The sequence below is a fragment of the Gasterosteus aculeatus genome, chromosome 2 (genome assembly GCF_964276395.1).
Source record: "Gasterosteus aculeatus chromosome 2, fGasAcu3.hap1.1, whole genome shotgun sequence".
NCBI lineage: Eukaryota > Metazoa > Chordata > Actinopteri > Perciformes > Gasterosteidae > Gasterosteus > Gasterosteus aculeatus.
This window is the reverse complement of record NC_135689.1, coordinates 7,604,759-7,630,500: the sequence shown is the minus strand read 5'-3', so window position 1 is coordinate 7,630,500 and position 25,742 is coordinate 7,604,759. Positions and strand designations below refer to the sequence as shown.

At 42.3% G+C, this 25,742-nt stretch overlaps 1 protein-coding gene and 3 long non-coding RNA genes across 39 annotated transcripts; 1 reads left to right on the top strand and 3 right to left on the bottom strand.

Annotated features, from left to right (window-relative positions):
* Window positions 1-2,101: 2,101 nt before the first annotated feature.
* LOC120829146 (uncharacterized) lies at window positions 2,102-8,498 on the top strand. Its single transcript, XR_013452813.1, has 4 exons — window positions 2,102-3,200; window positions 3,808-3,924; window positions 8,084-8,172; window positions 8,388-8,498. It is a non-coding gene; the product is annotated as an uncharacterized LOC120829146 (long non-coding RNA).
* On the bottom strand, window positions 2,916-6,063 carry LOC120829880 (uncharacterized). 4 transcript variants are annotated; one of them, XR_013452809.1, is made up of 4 exons: window positions 5,908-6,007; window positions 3,950-4,004; window positions 3,746-3,866; window positions 2,916-3,189 (listed from the first exon to the last, which is right to left on the bottom strand). It is a non-coding gene; the product is annotated as an uncharacterized LOC120829880 (long non-coding RNA). The 4 variants fall into 4 exon arrangements; XR_013452810.1 differs by lacking the exon at window positions 5,908-6,007 and adding an exon at window positions 4,760-4,895; XR_013452811.1 differs by lacking the exon at window positions 3,950-4,004 and having other exon boundaries at window positions 5,908-6,063.
* A 2,338-nt stretch (window positions 8,499-10,836) lies between the features above and the next one.
* On the bottom strand, window positions 10,837-19,824 carry LOC120829144 (zona pellucida sperm-binding protein 3 receptor). Of its 33 annotated transcripts, XM_078089758.1 has the most exons (17): window positions 19,726-19,824; window positions 18,790-18,877; window positions 18,485-18,670; window positions 18,259-18,355; window positions 18,100-18,176; window positions 17,831-18,010; window positions 17,500-17,679; window positions 16,648-16,827; window positions 15,982-16,161; window positions 15,033-15,212; window positions 14,368-14,547; window positions 13,978-14,022; window positions 13,555-13,581; window positions 13,400-13,447; window positions 12,973-13,048; window positions 11,931-11,991; window positions 10,837-11,687 (listed from the first exon to the last, which is right to left on the bottom strand). In XM_078089758.1, exons 2-17 carry the CDS (start codon window positions 18,836-18,838, stop codon window positions 11,685-11,687), a joined length of 1,749 nt encoding a protein of 582 aa, XP_077945884.1. In that variant the 5' UTR covers window positions 18,839-18,877; window positions 19,726-19,824; the 3' UTR covers window positions 10,837-11,684. The 33 variants fall into 33 exon arrangements, with proteins under 33 accessions (XP_077945884.1, XP_077945892.1, XP_077945905.1 ...); XM_078089766.1 differs by lacking the exon at window positions 11,931-11,991; XM_078089779.1 differs by lacking the exon at window positions 13,978-14,022.
* A 101-nt stretch (window positions 19,825-19,925) lies between these two features.
* Window positions 19,926-22,367, bottom strand: LOC144388430 (uncharacterized). Its single transcript, XR_013452814.1, has 2 exons — window positions 21,888-22,367; window positions 19,926-21,650 (listed from the first exon to the last, which is right to left on the bottom strand). It is a non-coding gene; the product is annotated as an uncharacterized LOC144388430 (long non-coding RNA).
* Between the last annotated feature and the right edge of the window lie 3,375 nt (window positions 22,368-25,742).

Below are 25,742 nucleotides of genomic sequence, written 5' to 3'. Positions count from 1 at the left end.
TGTCGTCTGAGGAGTCCCTTGCAATATGGCGGCCCTCACAAGTTTGTAAACTTACTAAAATCCCTGTTAAATAGAAGAAACGGGACTGCGTTGTGAAATAAATTAATATACTAATATAGAAATTATGGAAATTTAGGAGCTCAAATTTTATGTTTTGTTTCCATAGACGCCTTTTTAGTGACAACCTCGGAAACCTAAATTGCTATCCAGCACATTTCTCGGTGCTGTTGTTTTTGTCGTCTATTCCCAACATCTGTTTAGGGAAACTGTCTGGAATACATTGTCTCTTTTTTCCAGTGATGCAACCATCCCCAAAAGACGCACCCCACCCTGTTGTGAACTGTTGACCGTGCAGATGATTGCATACTAAAGCCGATTTAAAGTAATGCTGACAGATTGCACATTAAACATGACTTTTAATCAAGTCTATCAGTCTTATTAAAAAGGTGTCACATAGGGCTTTGGATACTAAAATGGAAAGGCTTGTTTGAAATGTACAGACTGTGAAAGTGAAGTTTGATTGTTGGGTTAGGATGCCCCCTGCTGCGGCAAACTACACATGATAAAGTGAAAGTAAAAAAAAGCATACCCAATTCTAACTTTTTAAATATTGTTGTAGAGATCTAATTTATGTGGCTATGGTTTCCTCATGGCTTTTATTGCTGCTTTGAAGTGAGAACATTTCATCACTAAAGCTATTTTATTCAATTAAGCTAAACTTTGATCAAATGAAGGTTGACAATTGTGAGGTTCTTTGCTTACCTTGACAGGCGGTACTGTCAATCACATTTGATCAAACTAGGCTCCTAGTGAAGCTTAACATTTAAGAAAGGTGCCAAAGAGATGCACATGTTCAAATAAAATGTGTTTAAATGAGTCTCTCAATTGTTTTCTTAACTTTGTTAGGACACAGGGGACATAGTCTTTTTTAGTATATCGGGATGTTCAAAAGAAAATATTCATTCATTTTTCTTGTGTATATTTGTTTTGGAAAATTTGACATCAAAGATACTTACCACTGGTAAGAGAGTAATCAGTCAGATTTTTTAGACCAATATGTACAGAATAATTATTTTTAACCCAGCACTTTACAACTCAAGAAAAACAACCATATATGAAGTAAATTCATGGGATGCAGAAAATGACTTGAGCTCACTAAATCTGCTCCAGTCGTCTTTGCTGATCTTCAAGGTGAATCAAAGGTTAAAGTAATCTACCCTGGAAAACAAGCTATTATTGGCTAGATCGATTACTAGGAGCACACCTCAAAATGTGCAAAATTCAGTAATCATCTTTAAGTAATCATCGCTTAATCTTGTACATTGACTTAATGTGTTTTCGTCAGTTATACAACATGTTTACGTTGTTTGAGAGGCAAAACAGGAAAATCCAAGCTAAAGCGGAAGTAGCGAGCAGTGCACCGTCTTGTTCCACCCGCACTCTTCACCGTGGCTGCTTTAAAGGGACCGCTCCTCCTGCCTTTTCTGTGCCCGTTTGTAAACTTGCGTCAAAAGGCACGTGACCCCGCTGACGGCTTTTGGAGCAGCGGCCAATCAGAAGACGGGGGTGTGTGTGGTTGGGCGTGGCTTGTCTGTGTTGCTGTGAAAATGTCGATGGACAGGGTTTTTGTTTTTTCCATTAAAGCGAGGCAGCACGGTGGATTTCATAATAACTGGTGGCTCGGTGGGAGGTAATGGCAGCGGTGACGAGGTGGCAAAGAGACCGGACGTGTTGCGAAAGACGCGGTAGGCCGTCGACCCTGCCGAGAGACACTGTTTTACTTCCAAGTGTACTTGAAATACAGTCTAACGTCATTTATATGGATACAGGTTACAACGGTGGTCGGTCGGTTGTTTTTAGGGACTCGGCTGATTTAATTATTATTTTGTTTAAAACTATTACAAGGTTGTTTTGTTCTTTTTTATTTTATTTAAGGACATCGATAATTGTTTTTTGTTTTTTGTTTACTTTATTGTCGCGATCTAGGCTAGTGCGCAATTCCCAGCGTTGTTTCCGACGTCATCCGGAAATAATCGGGATATTTGATCACAGCTGTTTCCTTATAAAACATGACTGAGCTGATTTATGCCTGATTTCCCAGCGCCGGGGCAGCGGAGGAGGGTGGGATGGAGAGGTGTTCCTGCAGGAGGATGTTGCGCACTTCAATTTACCTCAGGAGTGAGTGGTCTCTACATCCACGCAGAACTGCGCAATCATTTCGCTTATGTTGTAGCTGTTGTCTTGTCTATTATTTGACTTGATTGTATATTTGAATGCAGTTTATTAAACTTGCTATATCCTTTTGAAGGTTAACATTGTAAGTTGCAGTATAAGTTCGTAGAATACGTTGTAGAGGGAGGGAAATTCGTTTTAACTAGTATTCAGTTTTTAAAAAAAGGAAGCATTTGTAAGGAAACATTTTTTGTTGTTGTTACCTTTTCAAGAAATTTAAATGATTGTGTCACTATTGCATCTTTCAGAGTGCGTCATGCTGTATCTGGTTAATACCCTTCCCAGCCAAGCATACTGTATTCAAACCGTAACATTAGTGAAGAAATGTAAAATAAATAAGGACTTAATTCAACAGTATTTTGTTGGCTATGGACCTAAAGTTAAAATCATCTGAGATTGTTTTTCCCATCGTGCATTGTCAGAAATAGATTGCCTTCAAATAGCTTAGTTTAAAGAAAATCCGCTCTGGTTGATTTTTCTTCCCCCTGTTTTGTACAGTTTGTAAAGCTTAAGTGCGTGTGCTTCATGGGCCGATACCTGGACTCGGCTCCATCCATCCAGAGGTTTCTATGTCATACGCACTTTTTATTCCTGATGTAAACAAACCCTCCAACATGCAACACCGCTACCCATCACAGGGGGGGAGTATTTCTTAAGGCTTGGATATTTTACAGTGCATGAAGTTATTGGAAAGTCTTTATTAATGCAACCCGACAGAGGGAACATGAAAATGTCACATTTAAATCTGAACACATTTAATTTATCTGACTCCATACAGCACTGTGATGCCAGAAACTACTAATCTGAAGCCTAAAGGAAACATATGAATCACTGTAATATGTTTGTCATGAAATAACGCCTGTGATATCCTCAGGACCTGACGGGGATGAAGCTCTTCTTTTTTGTCATGCAGTGCTGGAACACGTGCCGACCCATCCGCAGTCTTCTGAGGGCTTACTGGAAACAAGGTAATAAAAAGCAAAATATTACACTGTTTACTTTCAATAAAACACAAAAAAAACATAACTTTTTTTTTTTAATGAATCTATGTGAAGGTGCATTTAGGAGCTACGTCTATTGTTCCCAATGCAGCCACAAGTAATATCAATGGATTTGACAAGGCACCTTTCCGAGGGAGAGATAATGGTATAGGAAGTGGAACAGGCACGGCTGATAGATGACATGGCTAAAATGAACACACTGCCCACTGGTTGAGAAGCATAAGCAGCAGACAGGAAGGACCAGTACTTCAATGTGTCTGTAAAGCTACAGCGTCAGCAAACACACAATAATACCGAAGTTGAACTTTGGTATTGATATAGTTGAACCCCTGCAGGCACACGACAGTATAAGAGACCGGTCAGTTATTTTATACGGGGTGCAGGATCCCCCCTCCCACCACCAAGCTGTAAACTATAGGTACACGCTGTAGATCTCAATCCTCGGATCAATGCACTCTGCAATCTACCAGTCGGCTCAGAGAAAACATGCCTTGATCCCTCGGATCACTTACATTTCCCATATAGCTCAAGGGTGAAAGCTGATTCTTTTGCCGATGCTCTCCTTTCTCCTCAGTCCTGTGAAATGAAGCCGTGGGCTCCAGTGGGGAAGTAGAACATAACACGTTTCAGGTGCTAGAAGGAAGAACATTTACAGCCATTTGAAAAGCCAGATGAAGATCTAGATGTGTTGGTGAGTCATCACTAACTTTGTTTACCTTTTTGCTAACTCAGGAACCGAAAAGGTGTTTTCCTCCCATCTCCCCACAGCCCCTTCAGCCGGATTTACATGACACATGATGCATCATTCAATCAGGGTATGTGGACAATCAGATAAGAAGCAAAGACTCCAGGTCTTAAAATACACTCTGCCAATGTTTGACTGAACCAAACCAGACTATTTATAAGACAGTCTTCTTTTTTTAAAGGAACCTCTACATTCCTGGTGAACCTTCAATACAACACACTAGGTAGAACAAGTGTCTTTTTTTTTAGCTTCCTGTCATTCCACAAGATTCATTATTGGGTTAACTGGATGTATTATTTGGAACAGAAACGGGATCAAGCGGCATTCTTTTGAGCAGAGCTACAGCGCGAAGCACCACGAACGGAAAGAGGAAGTACATTTGCGGTAGGCCTCTTCGTGGTAAAACTGCCAACCTACATGTGGGCATTAGGAAAGCGTCACGTTAGGACCTAAACGGAGCACCTCGTGCTTATCGCCCTTGTTGCGGACGGCGAGACAAGTGGCATCCCTCATTAGAACGCCGCCCGGTGGTGCTTATGCAACCGATCCACCGGGGCGATGTGCCTTTAAAAGCAGTGGGCTGTCAGGTGATCGAGGAGGCTCCGTCAGCTCAGCCTCACGGGCAGACGAGCCAGTGCGTCTCTAGCCGAGAGGAGTGCGCCAGAGAGTGAGGGGGGGGGGGGACCCAAATACAAGGGGACAGGGGGTGGGGGGCAAATGGGGACACAGCAGCGTCACACAGTTGGGGACAGGAAGCCACGGTGGTAGGGTCCCTTTTTACCTGCAGTCTGCTCATGCTCACTTGCCGTGCGTGCGGGCTAGCTAGCTCCTGTGTGTTCCATCTTGGTGAAGAAGTTGTCGTCGTGAGAGCCACAACCGTGGTGCGAAAGCACAGAGAATTAAGTGCTGCGTCACAGTCGGTGGACGAGGAATAGCCTGCGTGTGTGTGTGCGTGTACATGCAGACATGCGCACATACACATGCATTTGTGCGGGTTCTGCTTTGTGTGTGTGTTAGCTTCTAGTAGCAGACTAAAGGCAGTTCTGTTGCAACAAGATGAAAAATGGAGAGTGCGTGTGTTTGAGAGGACAGCAGAGAGGGAGGGAGGGAGAGAGAGAGCGAGACGGGGAGAGAGACAGAGAGCGGTAAAGAGAAAGGCAGAGAGAGAGATTTTGGATTAGTTGCTACGTCACTTTTTCATGTCAGGAGAAACGGAAGCTGAGATAACCGAGGAGCCCACAGTCATCGTGTTTTCTTTTTTCAACCGAAATCGCCACAGTGGTTTCGGACAACCTCGACTTCCTCCTCCTCTTCCTCCTTCCTAGTTTTGTTTTCATCTGCCCGTCTGGGTGTGTGCATGTGTGTGTGTGCGCGCGGTGTGTGTGTTTGTCTGTTGTTTTTTCTAGGTTCTTTGAGGTGGTATCGGGAGTTTCAACATGGATGCTGAAGATGTGACACAGTTTCTCTAGGTCTTGGTAAGATGTGTGCGTGTGCGTGTGTGTGTGTGTGTGTGTGGTCTGGGTGGGCAGAGGTGCGACAAAGGGGTTAACATAAGAATATTCTGGAGGGTTCTCAATATCACAACGCAGCTCGGTGTGGAATGTTTTGCTGAGACTGATTAGAGGCATTCAAACATTTCTTCTTTACATCACCTTAAGGAATACGAATGATTCCATTGGTGAATACAATCGTGCATCGTGCCGTCTGACCTATCATTATGAAACCGTATTCGACGTCTAATACACCATTTGACGGGGGTGTGCGCAGATGCAGCCGGGCGGACATTACGGTAGCCTTTAACAGGATATAACAACAGGATAAGTTGGTGCTTTGACTTCGGCCAAAAGGGTAACCGCATTTACGTCACCGCGTGTGTGTGTGTCTGCTCACACTGTTCACTGCTGTTAAAGGAAAAGAGTGCCTCCATACATGCCTGCTTCTCCATGTTCAGAGACCGATTGGGATCCAGCTGTAAGCTGACAACGGATCAGCTCGGTGTCTGTGTTTAGTGGCACCAACACCCTCTCTCCCTCCCGTCACCTCCCCACTCCAGGGCCACTGGGATTTGGCAAAACCATTGTGAATACATTTGTTTCTGCGTAGTTGGGAGGGACAGAGATGGTGACGCAGTCTTCTTTTTTTTTTTCTTCTTCGGGGGCTGGACGTCTCTTCAGCCAGTACACCGCTGGTACCGAGCCAGAGAAGGGGGCTAAACGTCACGGCTCAGGATCAGAGAGATGGGGGGGAGACGTGAAGGAGGGGAGAGAGAGAGAGAGAGAGAGAGAGAGAGAGAGAGAGAATGAGAACGAGAACTTGTTTACTCTGCTCTCTCTTGGTGGCTCCGCTTTGGCTTCCATCCAGTTCACATGCGCTGCACTTCCTGGAGCTGCTGCATCACAGGCCGCTATCGTGCCAAAGCTGGATTCTCATTGGGTGGGAGGAGCTCCGCGAGCTGCACAGCAAATACTTTAATGGCTTATTGCGAGCGGGCGGCTGAGGTTCGAACATCTGATTGGTTAAAACGCACTGTTCCGTCATACGATGACGTTGTGGTTGCAGGAACACTATTCCATGGATACATGAGTGCCACGTCTGTTTTATAAGTGTTGAGCTGTTAAAGTATATTTAATGATAATAAAAACAGATTAACCAGGGGGTTATTCTTAGATTGTATCATTAGTTTCCCAGACGGGTTTGGGAAGCTAATGAGTGATGTCAGGAGCTCACACAGAGCAGTTTAAATCAGTTGTCAACATTTGGCTCAGCTGTCAAGTGGCTATGGGATCAAATAACATCATCATGATCCCACAGGCATCCAGAAAAACACAAGCTGATGCAGACATTTCTATCCAGGCCTGCTGCCTCTTGTGATGCATTGGGCCCGTCTCAGACCTCGGTCTTACAGGAACTGTCGCTTCCCCTCATTTTCCATCCCATTCCAAGAGGAAAACAACATAAGGGCATTTCGATTTAGTAAGTTCACATAGTTCTCTTAAGAGATAGTAGCTAAAATATTAATTGCCTGCATATAGCCTCGGATACTCATCATTTTACCGTCAGTATTGTCTGTGTAGCCTTAACATGTGACGCTCGCTGGTAGCTGTGACGAGGAGCGATTTAAAAATCCCTCGACAAGAGAGATGCTCTCGTTCTCCTTACAAGAAGTCCAACATCCAAAACCTTTCTAAGCTGATGCTGTGTGCGTGTGGCTGCATTGCAGCCCCCAGCGTCTCTCTCGCTCCCTCGCCTCTGAATGTGCTGATGTGATAACATACTGTACTATTGCTGCCTCTTTTTTTTCACCTAGCTTAATTTTATTTTTTATAAGCCGGTCGTAAAGAAGATGATTCTTAGTATCAGCGCTGGAGCTCCTTTCCACTGCACCACTATGGGGGTTGGTTAGTGCACCAGGCTCCATACATGAAGCATCAGCGATAGAAATATTCCAGCTTCATGAAAGTTGATTCATGGTGTGCATTTTTTAGATGTGTTGAGCATGACGGCTGTAAACATGGTGTGTTGTCTCACAGCAGTTTGCTTCCTCAGCAATTTACTGTTGCTTCTATATTTTATATATCTGTCTGTAAATAAGGAGCGCTGTGGACCCCTAGAGGGTTTCGCAGGGTGCTACACAGTTTAATCCCGATTCGGTTGGTGGCCCTTTAAATCTTTTATAAGCATTACACAACAGGTCCAGTGCAACAAACAACCCCAAAAAAAAGGAAACTGACAGGGTTGGGTTAAGCCAGCCCGGAACCAGACACCCAAAGACGGACCCGGTGTATCGCACACACCCTAACGCACAAACAGGTCTCGCAATAATAATATGGCTGTACAACCAACGTAAATTGCACGCTTTGAAGACAATTTTATTATTTGTCAATGCAGTCATGAGGAAATAAAGGCTGCCTGTGTGGTCTAGAGCTAAGGGGGGGGGGTTGGTCCTTTATTCTACAGTGTACAGCAGTACGGGGGAAAGGAGGTGTACGCTTCGTTGAAACACTTCGGCGAGCTGGCCGCTACCTGTCCTCGTCCCGCCCTCTCATGCGTCATGGCTCTCGTTGCAGGTGATTCACTGCCACTTCCTTGCTCCCCCCCCTTGTAGTGGCCGGAGAACGACGCTGTCATCCTCTGCGTTCCGCCGAGCAGCGCAGGGACGAGGACTCCTCCATATCTGTGTCCACAGAGCTGCAGGTGAGCGTGAAAGACGTGGCGGTGTTGCAGTGTTTGTGCGTTTGTGTGCTCTCGTTTTTGCCGTTCGCACATCCGTGGAGGTTGGATCAAGTATCAGATCGGTCGTGTGTGTGTGTGTTTGGGAGAGAGGTGCCTTCTCAGTGGTTTTCTATTTCCTCCATAGTTCACTCTCCCTTCATCGGCTGTCCTCCTCCGTGCTTTCTGTCCTCAACCAGGGCCCTGAATCCAACTTCTTTCCGGGCAATGGCCTGGGCCTAAACCATCCCAGCATGCATTGCCTCTCAGCAGGTTCCCCACGATGCTGATAGACTTCCGTCCAAATCAAGGTAGAGGGGGACAAAATCTAAAGCATTCCAAGCCGTCACTAAACCATTAGCGTAATGGAGTCCCATAAAACAGTGTTTAAAAATAAACAAATTGTTCAACTTGCAAATTCAAAGGCCTCCGGGAAAGAGCGAGACTTATTCTGTAGGCCATTGTTTGTTTGCCACCCGATAATAAACTGACCAGCCCACTGAGGCGGCCTCAGATCGACCGGCCCTGTGCTCTCTGAGGTTAAAGGTCAGCTCGACTCTAATCGAGTGTGGTGGCGTCAACGTTTTCGCTTCCCTGGCGGAAAAAAAGACAAATTGACACAAAGCACACAACTCATTTCAAAACTTTTGAGATGGGTACCTTCTGCAGCCATGCAGCTACGCGTGTGCCCGCTGCTGCATCGTTGTGGAAGCTCAAACAAACCTGTTTCAATTGGTCTGATTGGGTCAGCAGACAGTTTGAATGACTTCGTTTTGTGCGTCAAGCCGATTATTTCCCACTACTTTCTGCGTTTATTAATGCCTGTTTTCCTTTTTCCCTTTTCCTTTAGATTTGAGTGCGTTTTGTGGCACAGAGGGAGGGCTTTTTTGTCAGACGTGCCCCCCTTGGAAGCTGGTTTCAGATGGTGGCTTAGAGTGTTGGCATCTATCTAGCACCATTTGAAATCAGTGTTCTTGGGGTGGGAAGTGTGTCTCCCTGGCCAGCAACAGGAAGCGTCTCCTGAGGTGAAGCACTGCTCCACTAGTGACGTTCTGACAAGTTCTCCGTCCTTTCTCCAAATTGACCGATTACTTTTGGTGTTCAGAGTCTGCTTTTGTTTCTAGCACCATTTGAAATCGGTTACAGTGAAGGACAGATCTCGTCTCTTCATTTTCACGGACTGTAGGTCGATTGGAGTTACAAATGAAACACAATGAATGACATCTAGATTTACGTTTGCAGTGGAGGAGGAAGTATTCTGATCCTTTACAGAAGTAAAAGTTGCTATACTTATCTGTAAATGTGCTTCTGTGAATATTTGCTCAATATTTTCATAGGTAAATTTAAGTATCTCGTGTAAGCCTACTTGAACATGTCGTCATATGAATCATTTTCTGGCCAAATCCTGAAGGTGGCGCTGTGGTTTAGCATATTGACTTGGGTCTCATCCCTCATTGAGGACGGACAGGTGGATCCCGGCGAGAGTCATCCACACAGCAGCAGCACCAAACACTGCGCCGCCCTTTCAAGCAGAGTTTGATTTTCAGCATGAAGTGTGTGTGTGTGTGTTTTGAAAGCAAATAGGGGATTCAATCGATTACCTTAGGTGAGTTAAGCCGAGCTTCTGTGAATATGTATGTACATTACTGGCATTTTGTGAACACGTCATTGTGTGGTTCGGGTTATTCACTTATTGCAGGCTCACACCTCTGACTCCTATTTGACAAAACGTCTTCCAATTAGATATGCAGTCAATTTACACCATTACATTACAATGTCTGTTCGTCTTTCATTATATTTCTGCTGTTATTGATTACAGACGCAAGAAAATAGTCGGCCTCAATGTACTTTTTTTTTGTTCAATAAATACAGCCACCTAACCAATGCTAGACGTTGGTCTGAGCTGGACCCACAGAAGGATGCTTCAGGTCAGAAGGGCCCCCCTTGGAAGCTGGTTTCAGATGGTGGCTTAGAGTGTTGGCATCTTTCTAGCACCATTTGAAATCAGTGTTCTCGGGGTGGGAAGTGTCTCCCTGGCCAGCAATAAGACATCTGCAGTGTGAAGAGATGTGCAGCTCTTTGTCTGGTCTCTACGTTTTACTGGAGTGTGCTTCTCTTCTTTGTATTATTCACCCTGTAAAAGGACTTTGCAGGTAAGCTGTGCTCTTTACAAATGAAATATAAAACATTTATTAAAAACATGTTCTTGTATTAATCCACAGGGTGGCACTGTAGTGTAGATGAGAGGAATCTTTTCATTTAGACCCAGTTGGTTCAGTCATGTTCAGAATATCAAGACTTTCCATTTCAACGCTCATTTGTCATTTTTTTGTACATTTTCACCATGTGCAAACATGGCAATAAACCATTTCGGATTCATATTCTGACAACCCGCTTGAGATGTCCAAGCCCTGGGACATGTCTCAGGTCATTCAGGCCACCACGGCGCTTCTTGCTCAGAGGTGATGGAGCGTAGTTTTTATATTGCTCATATTAGGCGGAAAGCTTCTCGCTGTGATGTTGTATTGGTTTTAAAGTGAATAGATCCCCTAGACCAGGGTCAAAGATTAAGCTCTGCTTTCAGTAGATGTTTGAAATGGTTCCCAATGATTGGCCACATCAAGCCTAAGGTGAATAAAACAGATATTGTTTAAAAGGAAAAACTTCATTTTATTTAATTAATTACAAAAAAGTAGCTCTGTCATCAAATCCTGCCGCAGAATACAAAAATGTCACGAGAGGTTCTTAAACATCTGTCAAATAAAGACCATCACCAAAGAAAGTCGTACTGTACTCAATGCTTCTTGTGTGTACTTTTTTGGGGGGGATGGGGGGTGTAAAGACGAATTAATAAAATAGTTAGTTTGCTACACACACACACACCCGTGCAAAAGGTGACATTAAACAATCATTTATCATACACATGAAGCTAAAGTAACTCCAGACAAGCTAAAACACTTGATTTGTTCTTTAAAGGCATATAGAACATGTTTTTCTGAGCCATGCAGGTTTTGTACGACTGATTTCTACAATATCTCAAGGAAGTAGATGTTGAATCTACATGACACGAGGCCTCGGCCAATCCTTTTATTATAATAAATAATTCCAGGCAAATCAAGTGCGTTCTAAGTTTAACTCAAATAATTTGTATCACCACAGGAGTATTTGGAAGAAAAGAGGTCAAGCATGGAAACATTCTTCACCGATAACGCTTGTTTAAGGTCGTAAGCTAAATTGACCAGACTGAGCTGAGCTCTGAGCAGTGCAAACATTTGAAATCAACTTAAGAGTCCAAGCCTCTCTAGCGAACATGGAATACCGTTCCAAAAGGATTGAATTAAAACTGCAACTGTTGGAAAGGGATCCTAAACGTGGTTGAAGTGATTTAAGTGAGACCGCTGCAAGCCGGCGGCAAAGTACATTCAGTGACTTGAATTGTAGCGTCTTCTCCTCAGCCGGAAATTTTTACAGCCAGTAATGCTGGACCAACAGGACGCTTACTGCAGGGGAAAAGAAAGAGACAAATATTTTTAGGCACATTGTAAAAAAAAAAATCCCTTGAGCCTTTTGGAAGAGAAACGACGCAGGCAGTGGCGCAGCAGGTCTGTTAGTAGCCCATGAAGGAAGGAAAGATTAGTCATTTATTATGGACACACAGCTTGGGGAAAAAGAACACATACTAGCCATCATATCTGTTCCTTTGGCATAAATGGGTCTTAAGTGTACCGGGCGGCACATCTTACCGAGAGCGCTACCTCCTCATCCGCTGACGGAGCGGCATTGACAGGAAAGCCTCTCCGAGAGCTGTAATCCAATAATGACCGATCAGCGTTACTGGTTATGAACAGCCAGCCACACAAAAGGCAAACGAGTTTTAGGAAGCCCAGAGAAATGCCTTCTTCACCCCCACACATCATCTAGGATCACGCACACACACACACACACACACACAATCTGCCCCCTACAGCCGGAATAGCAATATTTCTGAGGGTGTGACCCCGTCATGGCCTGATTTCCTTACATTTTAAATAACTATTGAACGAAACAAATGATTGAAACACTGTTCACAATTCTTCAACTGCTCTGTTGTCATTATTTAATAATATGGCCATAAGGATGATCCAAAGTTCATAGTCAAAGTCCCCTTCAGTGGCCTTCAGGGACCGAGTAGTGGAGCTTTGATACGAGTTTCAGACCTCCAAACGCAGAGGTGTGACTTGATTTAATCAGTCGGACCTTCTGAGGACACTCTCATAAACAGCCATCAGGCATTAGGCACCACCCCAACAGGAGACAAGCAAACAGTTTGCTCAGAAACATTTCCATAACTGGCACACACCAGCCACCACTACTTCCCTGTTTTGCAAATTTATAAAAGAATGGAAATTAGAAATCATACGTAAACCGCACAGTGCTTTGGTGGATTCTAAGATCAGCTGTTAAGGGGCCTTCTGCATTCCCAGCCTCAATTAGCAAAGGAAGACAACTGGCATACTACATTTGTTGCGTATGCCGTTTAGAAGGTGTGTGTGGAACATCTCGTTTGTATACCAGTCTAAATGACACGATCATTGGCACTGTGCAGTAGAGCAATAACCAAAATTTAAAAATAAATAAAATAAAAACTTACAATGCACCCAACTTCAACATGCAACAGCTGACAGAGTCAGTAAGAAAGTACTGACCAAACGCCACAATATAAGGAGGTTAGGAAAGAGTTGACCGACATCAGGCGCCATTAGTAAATGGTCTGAGATGTAAAGAGAAGAAGTCACAACATTTTACCGTTTTTTCTCTTTGATGCATGCCGGAACTCCACAGAAATAGCATCCCAAGACAGTGAGGACACTACCAATGAGGACTTTCGATGAGACAAAAGCGGAGGGTGGTTTGATTATGATGGGCAATCAGAACGACAAATGTGGTTCCATTAAAATAATCACAAAAAGGCTTTTTTTTTAAATGAAATAAAACACTTCTGCTCATTTGTTAGGAAACCACTTCAAAAATGAAAACATGATATCCACCGTTCACAGAAACACAGGCATTAAGTACAGGACAAACTACTGCAAAAGAGTCCCCTTGTTAATAACATTATACTCTCTAGAAATCTACATTCAGCTACTGTAATGTGCAGTATTCATACCGTAGACCTTATTTGGGTCAACATTATAATTGAACAGTAGATCAAATAGATAAAGTTGAAACTTACCGGTCAAACCGAGACCCAACCCTATAGCCATCCCATTTCCTTTGTTTTCTGTTAACAAAAAAAAACAAAAAAAACAATGAATAAGGGCACGATTGCGTCACACCGTGATTTGGGTACAATGCTGATCTCGAATGGTTAAACAGACAAATCCTTACCAGGAGGATCAACCGTCCCAGAGTCACCTGAAACAAATGTACCGTCAAAGCGTTAAGAAACCATCACGTCCATCTACTGCGTCTTAGGTGGACACATCCAATAGAGCCTTGCAATGTTTTGAGGAGGGTGCCGTAGTGTCCCACCAGCTAGATAGCAAGCAAGTTAATTATTGGGCAAAAAAAAAATCACGTTTTATTTTTACTACGCCTAATCCCCACAGATGGATGGATGGATGGATGGAACAATACGCCAGTCATATGAAGTGTTACAGGAGGAAAGGATGATTGGACTTTTGTTTGTTTTTTAGCTCAGCATGATCCGATCAGATTAATCAGCTTTTGTCTTTTTGGGCACAAACCAAATGCAACATTTGATCAAGAATTCTGTTGGACTTTTAACTGGATTTTAAGCATGAACTTTACCTATGGTTTTCTTGGTGGTAGTGGGACGTTTGGTGGTTGTCGTTACTGCAAAAACAGAACGGTGTAGGAACAGCTCCGTCAACATTTCAGGTACCTCTTATTCCATTAACGCAGAATGTTTTTGAAGAAATTACAAATACCATTGTATTGATTTTACATGACACCTCTGGTCATACGTGCACTTATTTAATATTACAGAATACAAAAATCGATCAATTTAATAATTAGACAACTGGGTTAACAGTGACAATCAAGTCGGGCCCCGAAGGGAATTTTATGTGGTGAATCAGCGGATTTCCCCAGTGTTGGTCAGAACTGTTGCTTTAGGCTGACAGGCTGACTTGTTTTTTGACGACCTAAACGAAGCAGTAGCTTTCATTTATGACTTACGTTCACACGTTGGAAGTCCAGGCGCCCACTGACCATTTAGTCCACATGTTTGGGTGCGAGTTCCTGTCATAGTATATCCAGATACGCAACTAAAAGTCACCGTAGACTTGACTTTGTAAGGAGGCTTGGAACCCTCCTCCTTGGCAGCATTTTTTACATCGGGATCTTCGCATAGCACCGCTGCAGGCAAAGGAGGCTTTTAATGTAAATTAATATAGTTGCCCACATTCTCAACCCCCTTATTTCCGCGGTCTCATCAGATGCGAAGGACTGCATTGAAATACCTGGTAACGCCTTACTCAGCTCACTAGGCGAGTGCTCCACATATGACAGAGTTCACGCTGAAGTAAATTAAAACAATGGCAATACAGACTCTAAGACCGCAACATACTCATAAAAACACCACATCGGGTCATGTTTTGGCGGGGGGGGCTAGTTTATGCTCCCTTCCCCGACTGCGATTGGACGGCTGGCTAAGAGGAGCCGATGGCTAGTGCTCTCGGAGCCGCGGAGTATATAGAACATCATGTGACTAAGCTGATGGCTTTACAGAAAGTAATGGCATTTGGGTTTGTATAAAACAGTCTTCATCAATGGTCAAATATAACAGGTTGACTTGTTCTTTGACGACTTAAACAAAGCAGTAGCTTTCATTTCTGACTTACGTGCACACGTTGGAAGTCCAGGCGCCCACTGACCATTTAGTCCACATGTTTGGGTGCGAGTTCCTGTCATAGTATATCCAGATACGCAACTAAAAGTCACCGTAGACTTGACTTTGTAAGGAGGCTTGGAACCCTCCTCCTTGGCAGCATTTTTTACATCGGGATCTTCGCATAGCACCGCTGCAGGCAAAGGAGGCTTTTAATGTAAATTAATATAGTTACCCTTTATCGTGCATGTTTATGTCTCAGCTGAATATAAACTACATACAATTTAAGAAAAGGTTGGGAGGAAAATAAATAAATAAATCAAATTAAACTACTTATTTGTTCTCGATTCAAGAAGAAACGAGAAACGCCATTTTTAAACTTTTATATCACTTTTCTGGGCACATTGGGCGTGCATTTAAACACCTTTCCTTCTTGTAAAACAAAATATGAACTGAAGATACCTCAGCGATTACCAACTAATTGGAACCAATCCATCCTTCCATCCATTGCTTGTTCTACATTCTCAACCCACCTATTTTTCCGCGGTCTCATCAGATGCGAAGGACTGCATTGAAATACCTGGTAACGCCTTACTCAGCTCACTAGGCGAGTGCTCCACATATGACAGAGTTCACGCTGAAGTAAATTAAAACAATGGCAATACAGACTCTAAGACCGCAACATACTCATAAAAACACCACATCGGGTCATGTTTTGGCGGGGGGGGGCTAGTTTATGCTCCCTTCCCCGACTGCGATTGGACGGCTGGCTAAGAGGAGCCGATGGCTAGTGCTCTCGGAGCCGCGGAGTATATAGAACATCATGTGACTAAGCTGATGGCTTTACAGAAAGTAATGGCATTTGGGTTTGTATAAAACAGTCTTCATCAATGGTCAAATATAACAGGTTGACTTGTTCTTTGACGACTTAAACAAAGCAGTAGCTTTCATTTATGACTTACGTTCACACGTTGGAAGTCCAGGCGCCCACTGACCATTTAGTCCACATGTTTGGGTGCGAGTTCCTGTCATAGTATATCCAGATACGCAACTAAAAGTCACCGTAGACTTGACTTTGTAAGGAGGCTTGGAACCCTCCTCCTTGGCAGCATTTTTTACATCGGGATCTTCGCATAGCACCGCTGCAGGCAAAGGAGGCTTTTAATGTAAATTAATATAGTTGCCCACATTCTCAACCCCCTTATTTCCGCGGTCTCATCAGATGCGAAGGACTGCATTGAAATACCTGGTAACGCCTTACTCAGCTCACTAGGCGAGTGCTCCACATATGACAGAGTTCACGCTGAAGTAAATTAAAACAATGGCAATACAGACTCTAAGACCGCAACATACTCATAAAAACACCACATCGGGTCATGTTTTGGCGGGGGGGGGCTAGTTTATGCTCCCTTCCCCGACTGCGATTGGACGGCTGGCTAAGAGGAGCCGATGGCTAGTGCTCTCGGAGCCGCGAAGCATATAGAACATCATGTGACTAAGCTGATGGCTTTACAGAAAGTAATGGCATTTGGGTTTGTATAAAACAGTCTTCATCAATGGTCAAATGTAACACGTTGACTTGTTCTTTGACGACCTAAACAAAGCAGTAGCTTTCATTTATGACTTACGTGCACACGTTGGAAGTCCAGGCGCCCACTGACCATTTAGTCCACATGTTTGGGTGCGAGTTCCTGTCATAGTATATCCAGATACGCAACTAAAAGTCACCGTAGACTTGACTTTGTAAGGAGGCTTGGAACCCTCCTCCTTGGCAGCATTTTTTACATCGGGATCTTCGCATAGCACCGCTGCAGGCAAAGGAGGCTTTTAATGTAAATTAATATAGTTACCCTTTATCGTGCATGTTTATGTCTCAGCTGAATATAAACTACATACAATTTAAGAAAAGGTTGGGAGGAAAATAAATAAATAAATCAAATTAAACTACTTATTTGTTCTCGATTCAAGAAGAAACGAGAAACGCCATTTTTAAACTTTTATATCACTTTTCTGGGCACATTGGGCGTGCATTTAAACACCTTTCCTTCTTGTAAAACAAAATATGAACTGAAGATACCTCAGCGATTACCAACTAATTGGAACCAATCCATCCTTCCATCCATTGCTTGTTCTACATTCTCAACCCACCTATTTTTCCGCGGTCTCATCAGATGCGAAGGACTGCATTGAAATACCTGGTAACGCCTTACTCAGCTCACTAGGCGAGTGCTTCACATATGACCACATTATAGGGTTCACACTGAAGTAAATTAAAAACAATGGCAATACAGACTCTAAGACCACAACCTACTCAAAATAACTACATTACATTACATGTCATTTAGCTGACGCTTTTATCCAAAGCGACGTACAATAAGTGCATTCAACCATACCCATCGGGTCATGTTTTCGTGGAGGGCTATTTCGCCTGGCTTGACTTGTTTTGACAGAGTTGAACAAAGCGGTGCCCTGTGACTTACGTTCACATGTTGGAAGTCCAGGTGCCCACTGACTGTTTAGTTCACATCTTTGGGTTTGGGCTCCGTTCATATTATATCCAGGTATGCACTGGAGAGTCACTGCAGACTTGTATTTGTAAGGGGGCCGAGAACCCGACATCCATTCACCATTTGTTACATCGGGATCTTTGCATTGAACCACTGCAGGAAAAGAGAGTTTCAAAAAGAAATCAATATTTACCCCAAAACAACTTCCAACATGGTATGAGATCTGTAGGAGGGGATTTTACAATGGGGGAAATGTTAGAGGCTTTGGAGGGAGGGGGGGGGGGGGGGGGTGTTAAACACTTACCGATACATGTTGGTGGAGCAGGTTGAAATTTTCCATCCTTTGAACATGATGATAAGCTCGATCCATTCATTGTGTAATCTTTTTGACATTTGTACTGTACAACTTCTAGGTAGTTATAAGAATCTCTGACTGGACTAAAGTCGCCATTCGTCAGCATTGGTGGTGCATCACACGCCACCGCTGCAAAATAAAAGTGACATTTATTAGAATGCAAATAGACAGCTTTCATCTATTCATGTGCGCTGTATTAAGACAAAGAGTTTACCAACCTTCACACACAGGCAACCTCCCACCCAGCCACCCATCCTTTCCGCAGGTGAATTGTGAATTGCCTACCATTATATAACTAAATAGGGAATAAAGAGTATGTTGGCTTTGGACAGGTTTTTGAGTATTAGCAATCATAGGTCAGTCAGTTTATTACTAACCCAGTCTTGCAGGTCACCACTAGTTTATCGCCAAACTCTGTCCCTTCATAATTAAGATCTCCATTTTCCACTTCGCCAGCACTGCCACAGCTCTTCCCTGAAACAAGCAAATATGTATCTATTAATGCAAAATTTATAGCAAAACAGAATGGTGCCAGTTTACACCTTTTCGGAAATATTACCATTATGAATTTCAATGTATGAATAAAAATAGGCTAATATTTACTCTCGCATGTCAGCTTAACAGGACTCCACGTGCCATTAGTACAAGTAATGCTCGGAGACCCTGCAGGCATGTAGCCAACATTACATTCAAAGATAACTTTGGTCCCATTTGGGAACGTTTGTGGAAGATCATCCTTAAATCCCATGTTGTTTCCGCCTACTGGTACACGGCAGTCTTGAGCTATAACTAAAAATAAAAAAAGAGTCAGAGATTAAAACTAGACCCGAGGACGAGAGAACGCAAGCCTCAACACCAGCTTGTGACCACACAAATTGTATATTATAAAAAAAGGTTATCCCACTCACCTTGAGCAAGGCCAAGACTGCTCAGTAGTAGCACGTAAGTGACATCCATGATGGGATCTGGCAAGTGTGACTGAGTTCAATGAGCCATCTGGCAAAGACAAGTGGAAGCCAGTCAGTCAACAATAACTCGGTTAACGTGGTTAAAGCTCACGCTCTTCAATCAGAGCCACAATGTGATTGAACACATTCAATCCCACACACGCAACACATCGAGTTACTCTATTTGACGTCTAATTAGTAGTAAAACAAAGTGTCAACTTAAAAACAAAATCCCAACATCACACGTAACGACGCAGAGTCGCTTCGCCTTCTCCTTTGTCGCCTATTCAAGAAAACGTCACGCCAAACCCCCCTTCAGAATATCTTGATAACGGAAACTACCCGTGACACGGCTTGATAACCTAATCTTACCGAGCCAATTCACAACTGTTATGTTGATAACGTTTCGACCGACAAATTTGGCGTTTGTTCAACACTGGAAACTATAAGAGATGGCACAATAATATTGGTTAGGACGCATAATATGTCGCTTCCCCGATCCGAAGTTACACAGTGGGCGGAAAGGCGTTTCAGGCTAATCATTCCTTCGCCCGCTGCTGCAGGATTAATGCCGAATTACCAGCTGATCCTCGGGGCGAGAGCAAGAGTTAACTCCCGTTCGTTGTAGTTTTTGAATTCTCAACACATCTCAAATCGCCGAAATCGCCAGCGTTTCCGTATACACGGGCTAGCTTAAGCTAGCTGACAGCTAGCTATCGTCCAACGTTAGCGAACGTTAACGACCGATTCGGCACATAGCTAACTATCATCGAGCTGACGTAACGTCAATTATACGTCGTCCTAGTCGCGTTAAACGTTCACCCGTTCCTTTTTTTCCTCGGTCGGGTTTGTAGAGCAGTTTATTTAAAAAATATCGGTGGATCGGATTTGACCTACCCAAGCTGATCCAGAATGAGAAGTTGCGGACTGGCGGCTGCCTTCTGCTGTTACACCACCGGAAACGGGCGCGGCCTCTTAATCAGTGACGCATTTGCTAAAATGTTCCACCATAAAGTCAAAGTTTACATATGAAAACATAAAAAAAAGATATAAAGCACGAGGGAGGTTTAGTTCATAAGAAATACCACGCAATCAAACGCACTTATGTAGTAATTTATTTACTGTTTAGAAATACAAATGACAGTTAAACACCCAGCATTTACAAACACAAGTTGAAGATTTAACTTAGTTAAATGATTGAGTGGTTTATTGGAAGTACTAACGTTGTATTTCTTGATGCATTTGTTAAAGATTAAAACGTAAAAAGGTTCCTTTTGCATCCCCTGTTTCAATGTTCTTAACACAGTTGCAAACTGGAGGTAATATGGAGCAAATATGTTGCCCTAGCAACATATTCACTAAAGAATATGTAAAGATCTTTAAAAATCAATATGAATGCTCCTCCTTACATTTTCCAGCAACTGTTTGACCTTGTGGGTATGTTTCTAATTATGGCCATGTCACAATCCACCACAATTTCTATGTTAACAATGGAGACCGTCACACAAAGCCTTCCCAGAACACAATGAAATGGACCCAACCCTGACATGCTCGATACGAGGAAGTGATCTGCTTACCTCTGACTTGTTAATCTTTTAATAAAATATCCGTCTATTATTCTCTCTTGCCACTGAGTCACATAGTTAATTTCCTTTTTAGGTCGCTTCCAAGCTCTTAAAACATGAGACATGACTCGTGCTGGGAAGTTTTGGAATGGGAAGTTACATTTTTAGTTTGAGAATTCAAATGTCAGTGGCACCTGCAGCTTCTAGCCACGGTAATGTTAATCATTTAATATTTCTCTGCCAAATCTCTGGATTTTTATTGAACAAACGTAGACAGTAAACATCCATGCCATAAAACACTTCGCCGCTGAATCATCATTCAACATCAGCAACAGATAGGATGACAAATAAATGGAGAGGTATTTGTATTTCTTTAGAATCTGATAAACTATCCTTATATGGCTGCGTCACTCATAAACTCTACCTTGGTACACATACTGAAACACAATCTGCAAAAACAGTACGCTTTATTTAAATGTATTATAATTACACACATACTTTCACTGGATTGTATGTCAAAGATTACGTGTATCAACTTAAAGCCAACATACTCAAAGTCAGTGCGAGTGCTTGGACATTATTTGAGCATTTTAGAGACGAGAGACGCTTTGTTCAGGATCTGTGGGTTTGCTTCCTGCTGTGAACATGCTGGAATGAAAATAAACACTGAGGCTAATTGCATATGTTTGTTCTGATAAAAGTTAACAAAGAAAGGAAATGAAATGAAAAGCAGAGCAACGACTGGTCTCCTTTCCCATCCATTGTCATAGTCATCTTTCCCAGCTGGCATTGAAAAGGAATCCTTTCTTTGAACTATTGCTTTCTAATATTATGTAACAAACCCAATATTATCATGGTAACCGATATAATTGAGCACAACGATGTCGTGGCAGATCATTCCGCTTCTCTTCACCCCCTGGTAGGTTAAACAGGTCTCTAGTCTGACTTAATTGTCTGTGATAATGAATGCTGCAATAGAGCGCTGTGACGGACATGCTGAATGTGCATGACTCTTCACCAATCATTAAACCATAAACAAATGTGCCACAATCTTATACGACTTCTACAGAACTACCGCTGTGAAAATGAGGTCAATGAGCCAACTGGGCCACAACCCTGGTACAAGCCCTCCTCTTCCTTTTGCCACGTTTGCGTCTTCTTTTTGTGCATTTGAGTATGACACACAAAACTATCAATAGGGACGCAAAAGAGCCCCAACGGAGCAGTGTATACCAAAACGGCACTCCTGTCCAAGCCCTGTGAAAACAAAGATGTGATTAGTGATTGTTTTTGAAAGACAACAAAACTTTACAGATACATTTATTATTTATTTACACACAATGTGTGCACAGTGCACATGGACATTGGGCCCGGCTAAATCTTTGCCATAGTTGTTATTTATTTGTTTATCTGTTATTTGCTCTAAAGACCGAGTAGAGAACCGTAGTGAATTAATCCAAAAATATAATATAGTACTTCATAGTGTAGACTAACCTGCTGAAAAACGGATCTTGATCAGTTTGATTGATTGTAAAAGACCCTTTTGTTGTGTCAGAGTGGATCGTCGTGGTAACTTGGCGGGTGGTGGGAGGTGGAGCTGTGGCCGTGGCGGTGCTCATTTTGTCCTCACAGTCGTAAAAGGGTTGTTCTGATGATCGAACAACAACACACATCACATTGGAATTATTTTATGTGCTTGGACTTTGTGCGGTAAAGATTTCAGTTCGCAATCAATCCATTCTGCCAAGCCCATTTCCAAAGTGTATTATGTATTCATATCTGAAGCGCCCATTTGTTTGTTTTTATACTATGATTTCTTATGTCAAACAAGCCCATTGTCAACGTGCCATGTCCCTGAGGGTTGCTAAGCCACCAATGTCAAATCAAACACACTAGGGCTTTAGTATAAAAAGTATGGATAACAGTTTTTGTAGTTTTTACCAGTGTTTTAGAAAAAATAATTTTCCCTTAGTGACGCTCTGGTTTTTGCCCCAGACCCAGTGCCTTTTCCCTTCTTAGCCCACTGCAGCCTACGGCCCCATTAGAATCAAACTTGTTTTATTAAAACCTTTTCTTTTTATTCTTTGACGACATTCCCAGAGTTGACGGGAATTATTGAAATGAATTGTTTCGTACCTTTTTGATATTTTAAGAAACTCAAATATTGTACTCTGGGGGAATGTTGTTGCTTTGGTCTGTTTACACTGGTCATCTGTGGGTCCGTGGTGGATTAATTAATATCCCTACGGGACGATATCCGCCCCTCCGTACCTACTGGTGGTTACACATATCAGTTTTATTTTTAGAAAATTGTTACCTGATGCTGATAACCAATGTCTATTCAATTGAATTAAAACACCTTTTTATTTTCAGTGCTGTTTTTATGTTATTGTTTTCCTTGGCCTCAGAATAACATAATTACCAGCTCTGGCTGAAACCTTTTCCTTTTTTCGAACTATACGGCTTTCACTAGGAGTGGGAATCTCTTGGCACCTCACAATTCCGATTCAGAGGTAAACTATTCGATTCTAAACTGATAATTGATGCATCTCAATTTTCTCAAATCTGAGTTTGCTACTCAACTACTCAATCACTTCCTACTTTATTTGATAATTAAAGAGAACCAGATGAATTACCTTATTTTTTTATAAGAATAAATCTTTGTCACAAATATGATTTTCTATGAACAATGCAAGATTCAATGCAGCTTGCATTTCAATAATATATATATATATAATAACACAATATGGAAGTATCCTATGTAAAAATTGTTTTAACTGATTCATTTCTTTTAAATGAAGAAAAAGCTGCTCTTAGTCTCAGACCGGTCCGTATTTGTAAAATACCGGAAAAGTCCAAATCTGTGAATATTTTGCCAACTTTCAATACGGATTCTATAGTTGTGTGAAGGCATCACTCCAGCCAATCCAAAGACGGGGTTTGTAACCAATCAGATGTAGAGACCATGGTGACTGCGAGCGAGCAAATATCACTGTCACTGTCAATTACAGCAGGTTGCTAGACAGGAAAAGAATGGTAACGCAAACAGAAATCCCCCCCCCTCCCCTGCGTAATTTCTGAGGCCGCTCGGTTCAGACTTTGCGGTCGTCGAAGTACACGGCCCACGTCGACCACGAAGCACACAGCTAGATGGTTTCTCTGTTATAAACTGATTGAGATAAGATTGTTATCGCAGCAAGAAGAGTTCCCTTTGAAAAATTGACCATTGTGAAAAAATGAAAGTCAAATAAAGGTTTCTGTTTTCATGTTATTTTTTCTGTCACAGCTTCTGGGAGCCGCAAACAGAGGCTGAAGGCGGACAACCCCGGTTTAGGGCCTCTGACCAAGCTTCAAGGAGTCGGGGGCGGGAGAATGTGTCCTTCCTGATATTGTGAGGCATTCTTACCATCAGTGATGATAACATCAATGGACGTCATGATGTCAGCATACATTTTGTCGATCCCGACCCAGTACACACCACCGTCGTGAAGCGTGAGATCCTTGACCTTCACACGCAGCAATCCGCTCCTTACTTCTATGTGAGACCTGTGAGCGTTGTCAGTTTTACTATCTGAATCCACCAAAATCGTACAGGTGCTTCTCGAGTGCCCTTTGCACCAGTACTTCTTACTGTACCGGAATAGGTTTGGATCATAATTGCAGATTAGATTGAGTTCACCTCCAACATGTGCTGTGATGTGCTTTTTATCACACTGGAGCTGAAGACTTTCTGAAAGACACGAGAACAATTAGAATTAAACTGCTCTCAGCCACAGCAATCAGATGCAATATCATGTTTCCGGTTGTTCCACATAAGAGTTGAATGTATTTGTTTTCATGTTTTCCACAATTTTCTTTTATCAACGGTGTATGTAATCTTCACGAAACGTAATCTTTGCTAAATTAAATTGAAAGTGTATGTGGGTGTGAGCTTCTCATAACTGGTTTCAGTTGCCTTTCAACATCATGACATACACCGGCTTACACCGGTCCTTAAATATTGCATTTATATGTTTATAAATATATAAGTTATTATAATGAATGCAGCCCTTTAATGTTCTCACTAAGAAAACAGAAGTGGAATATTTAATCTTTTTATCAAATTACTAATCCAGTGTAGATTAAAAATAAAAAGTTTGTCTCTCAGAACTTTTAGAATGGATAAAATGAGCATTGCTATCATTAACACAAGTTGTAAATCATAGTTTACTCACCAGTAAACAGCAAAATTAGATACAGGATCCTCATTTTAATGTCTGAAGTAGACGAGTGAAATCTTAAAGACACAGGAAGCAGTAGAGATGGACTGTGGTATCACAACTTCCTGTACGTGCACGCTGTTATACCCCGAACAAATATGTACTGTACATACATATTCACTTCCAACCAACCAGCCCACCTCTCCACCTCCCCGCCTTGAAACACAGGTTTCATAAAGACATTTTTCATCAAGTGAGAAAACTTTGAAAATCCTAACGTGTAAGTGGTGAGCTTGTCTTTACACTGGATTTCTACAAAAAACTTTAAACAAATGTAAACATTGTAAAATATCAATAATCATGTTTTTCATTTAGATCAGTAATGATTCCAGCGTATGAAGCAGTTTATTTTGTGATGGCTACGAACGAAACCCCAAATCTAGAACTATTTTCAGTATTTATTATGTTCTGCACAGTTAGAACGTCATCTGCATTGTTCTAACGAGAGGGTTGTGATGGTCTGGGAGTTGTGACAGAAAAAGAACCAGCGGGTTGGTCCATCACAGAGCCACTAGATGTCACCACACTACAGATGTCCAGCGCCTGCAGGACGCAGCGTGCTACTCCGGTCTGCATCATGTCAGCAGAACCTCCTCCCACATCAGCGCCACTGGCAAGTCGGTTCTCATAGTGTTCTCCTTTACAGCATTATGCTAGCAGTAAGATAAACGCGTACGGTACATATATATTTTATTATTAGTCTTTTCATACCGTATGAAATACGTTAATCTAGCTTGCTATAAAAGGAAAGTCTTGTAACTGTGACTTTATGACCGTTGTTCCTTAAAACAGAGCTCCTCCCTTATCTCTTTAATCCGGTCCTAAGTAGTCAAGTTTGAAACAAATCACCGAACCGGACACATGACGGACACATGAAGTTTTAAAGCTTTACGTTATATTATTTCTATTGTAGAATACTATGAACTTAATCAAAATAAATGGCCACTGTAGAGAAACAGTGAGCAAAAGCAAGACTGCCCTTTGACTTTACTGTAGTGTATTACACAGAAAGCACTTCTTTAAAGTTATAACAGATAAAAATGATCCAATTATTAGTTTCCGTTGATGGCTTTAAGCATGTAAGTGTAAA

Coding starts and splice junctions, on each gene's coding strand:
- LOC120829144 (XM_078089750.1), bottom strand. CDS start 18,838: ATGGATGTCACTTACGTGCTACTACTGAGCAGTCTTGGCCTTGCTCAA. Junction 18,671..18,789: donor CAGTCTTGGCCTTGCTCAAG/GTGAGTGGGATA, acceptor TTTTATTTTTAG/TTATAGCTCAAGACTGCCGT. Junction 11,992..12,972: donor TGCATCAAAGAGAAAAAACG/GTAAAATGTTGT, acceptor ATTGGATTACAG/CTCTCGGAGAGGCTTTCCTG.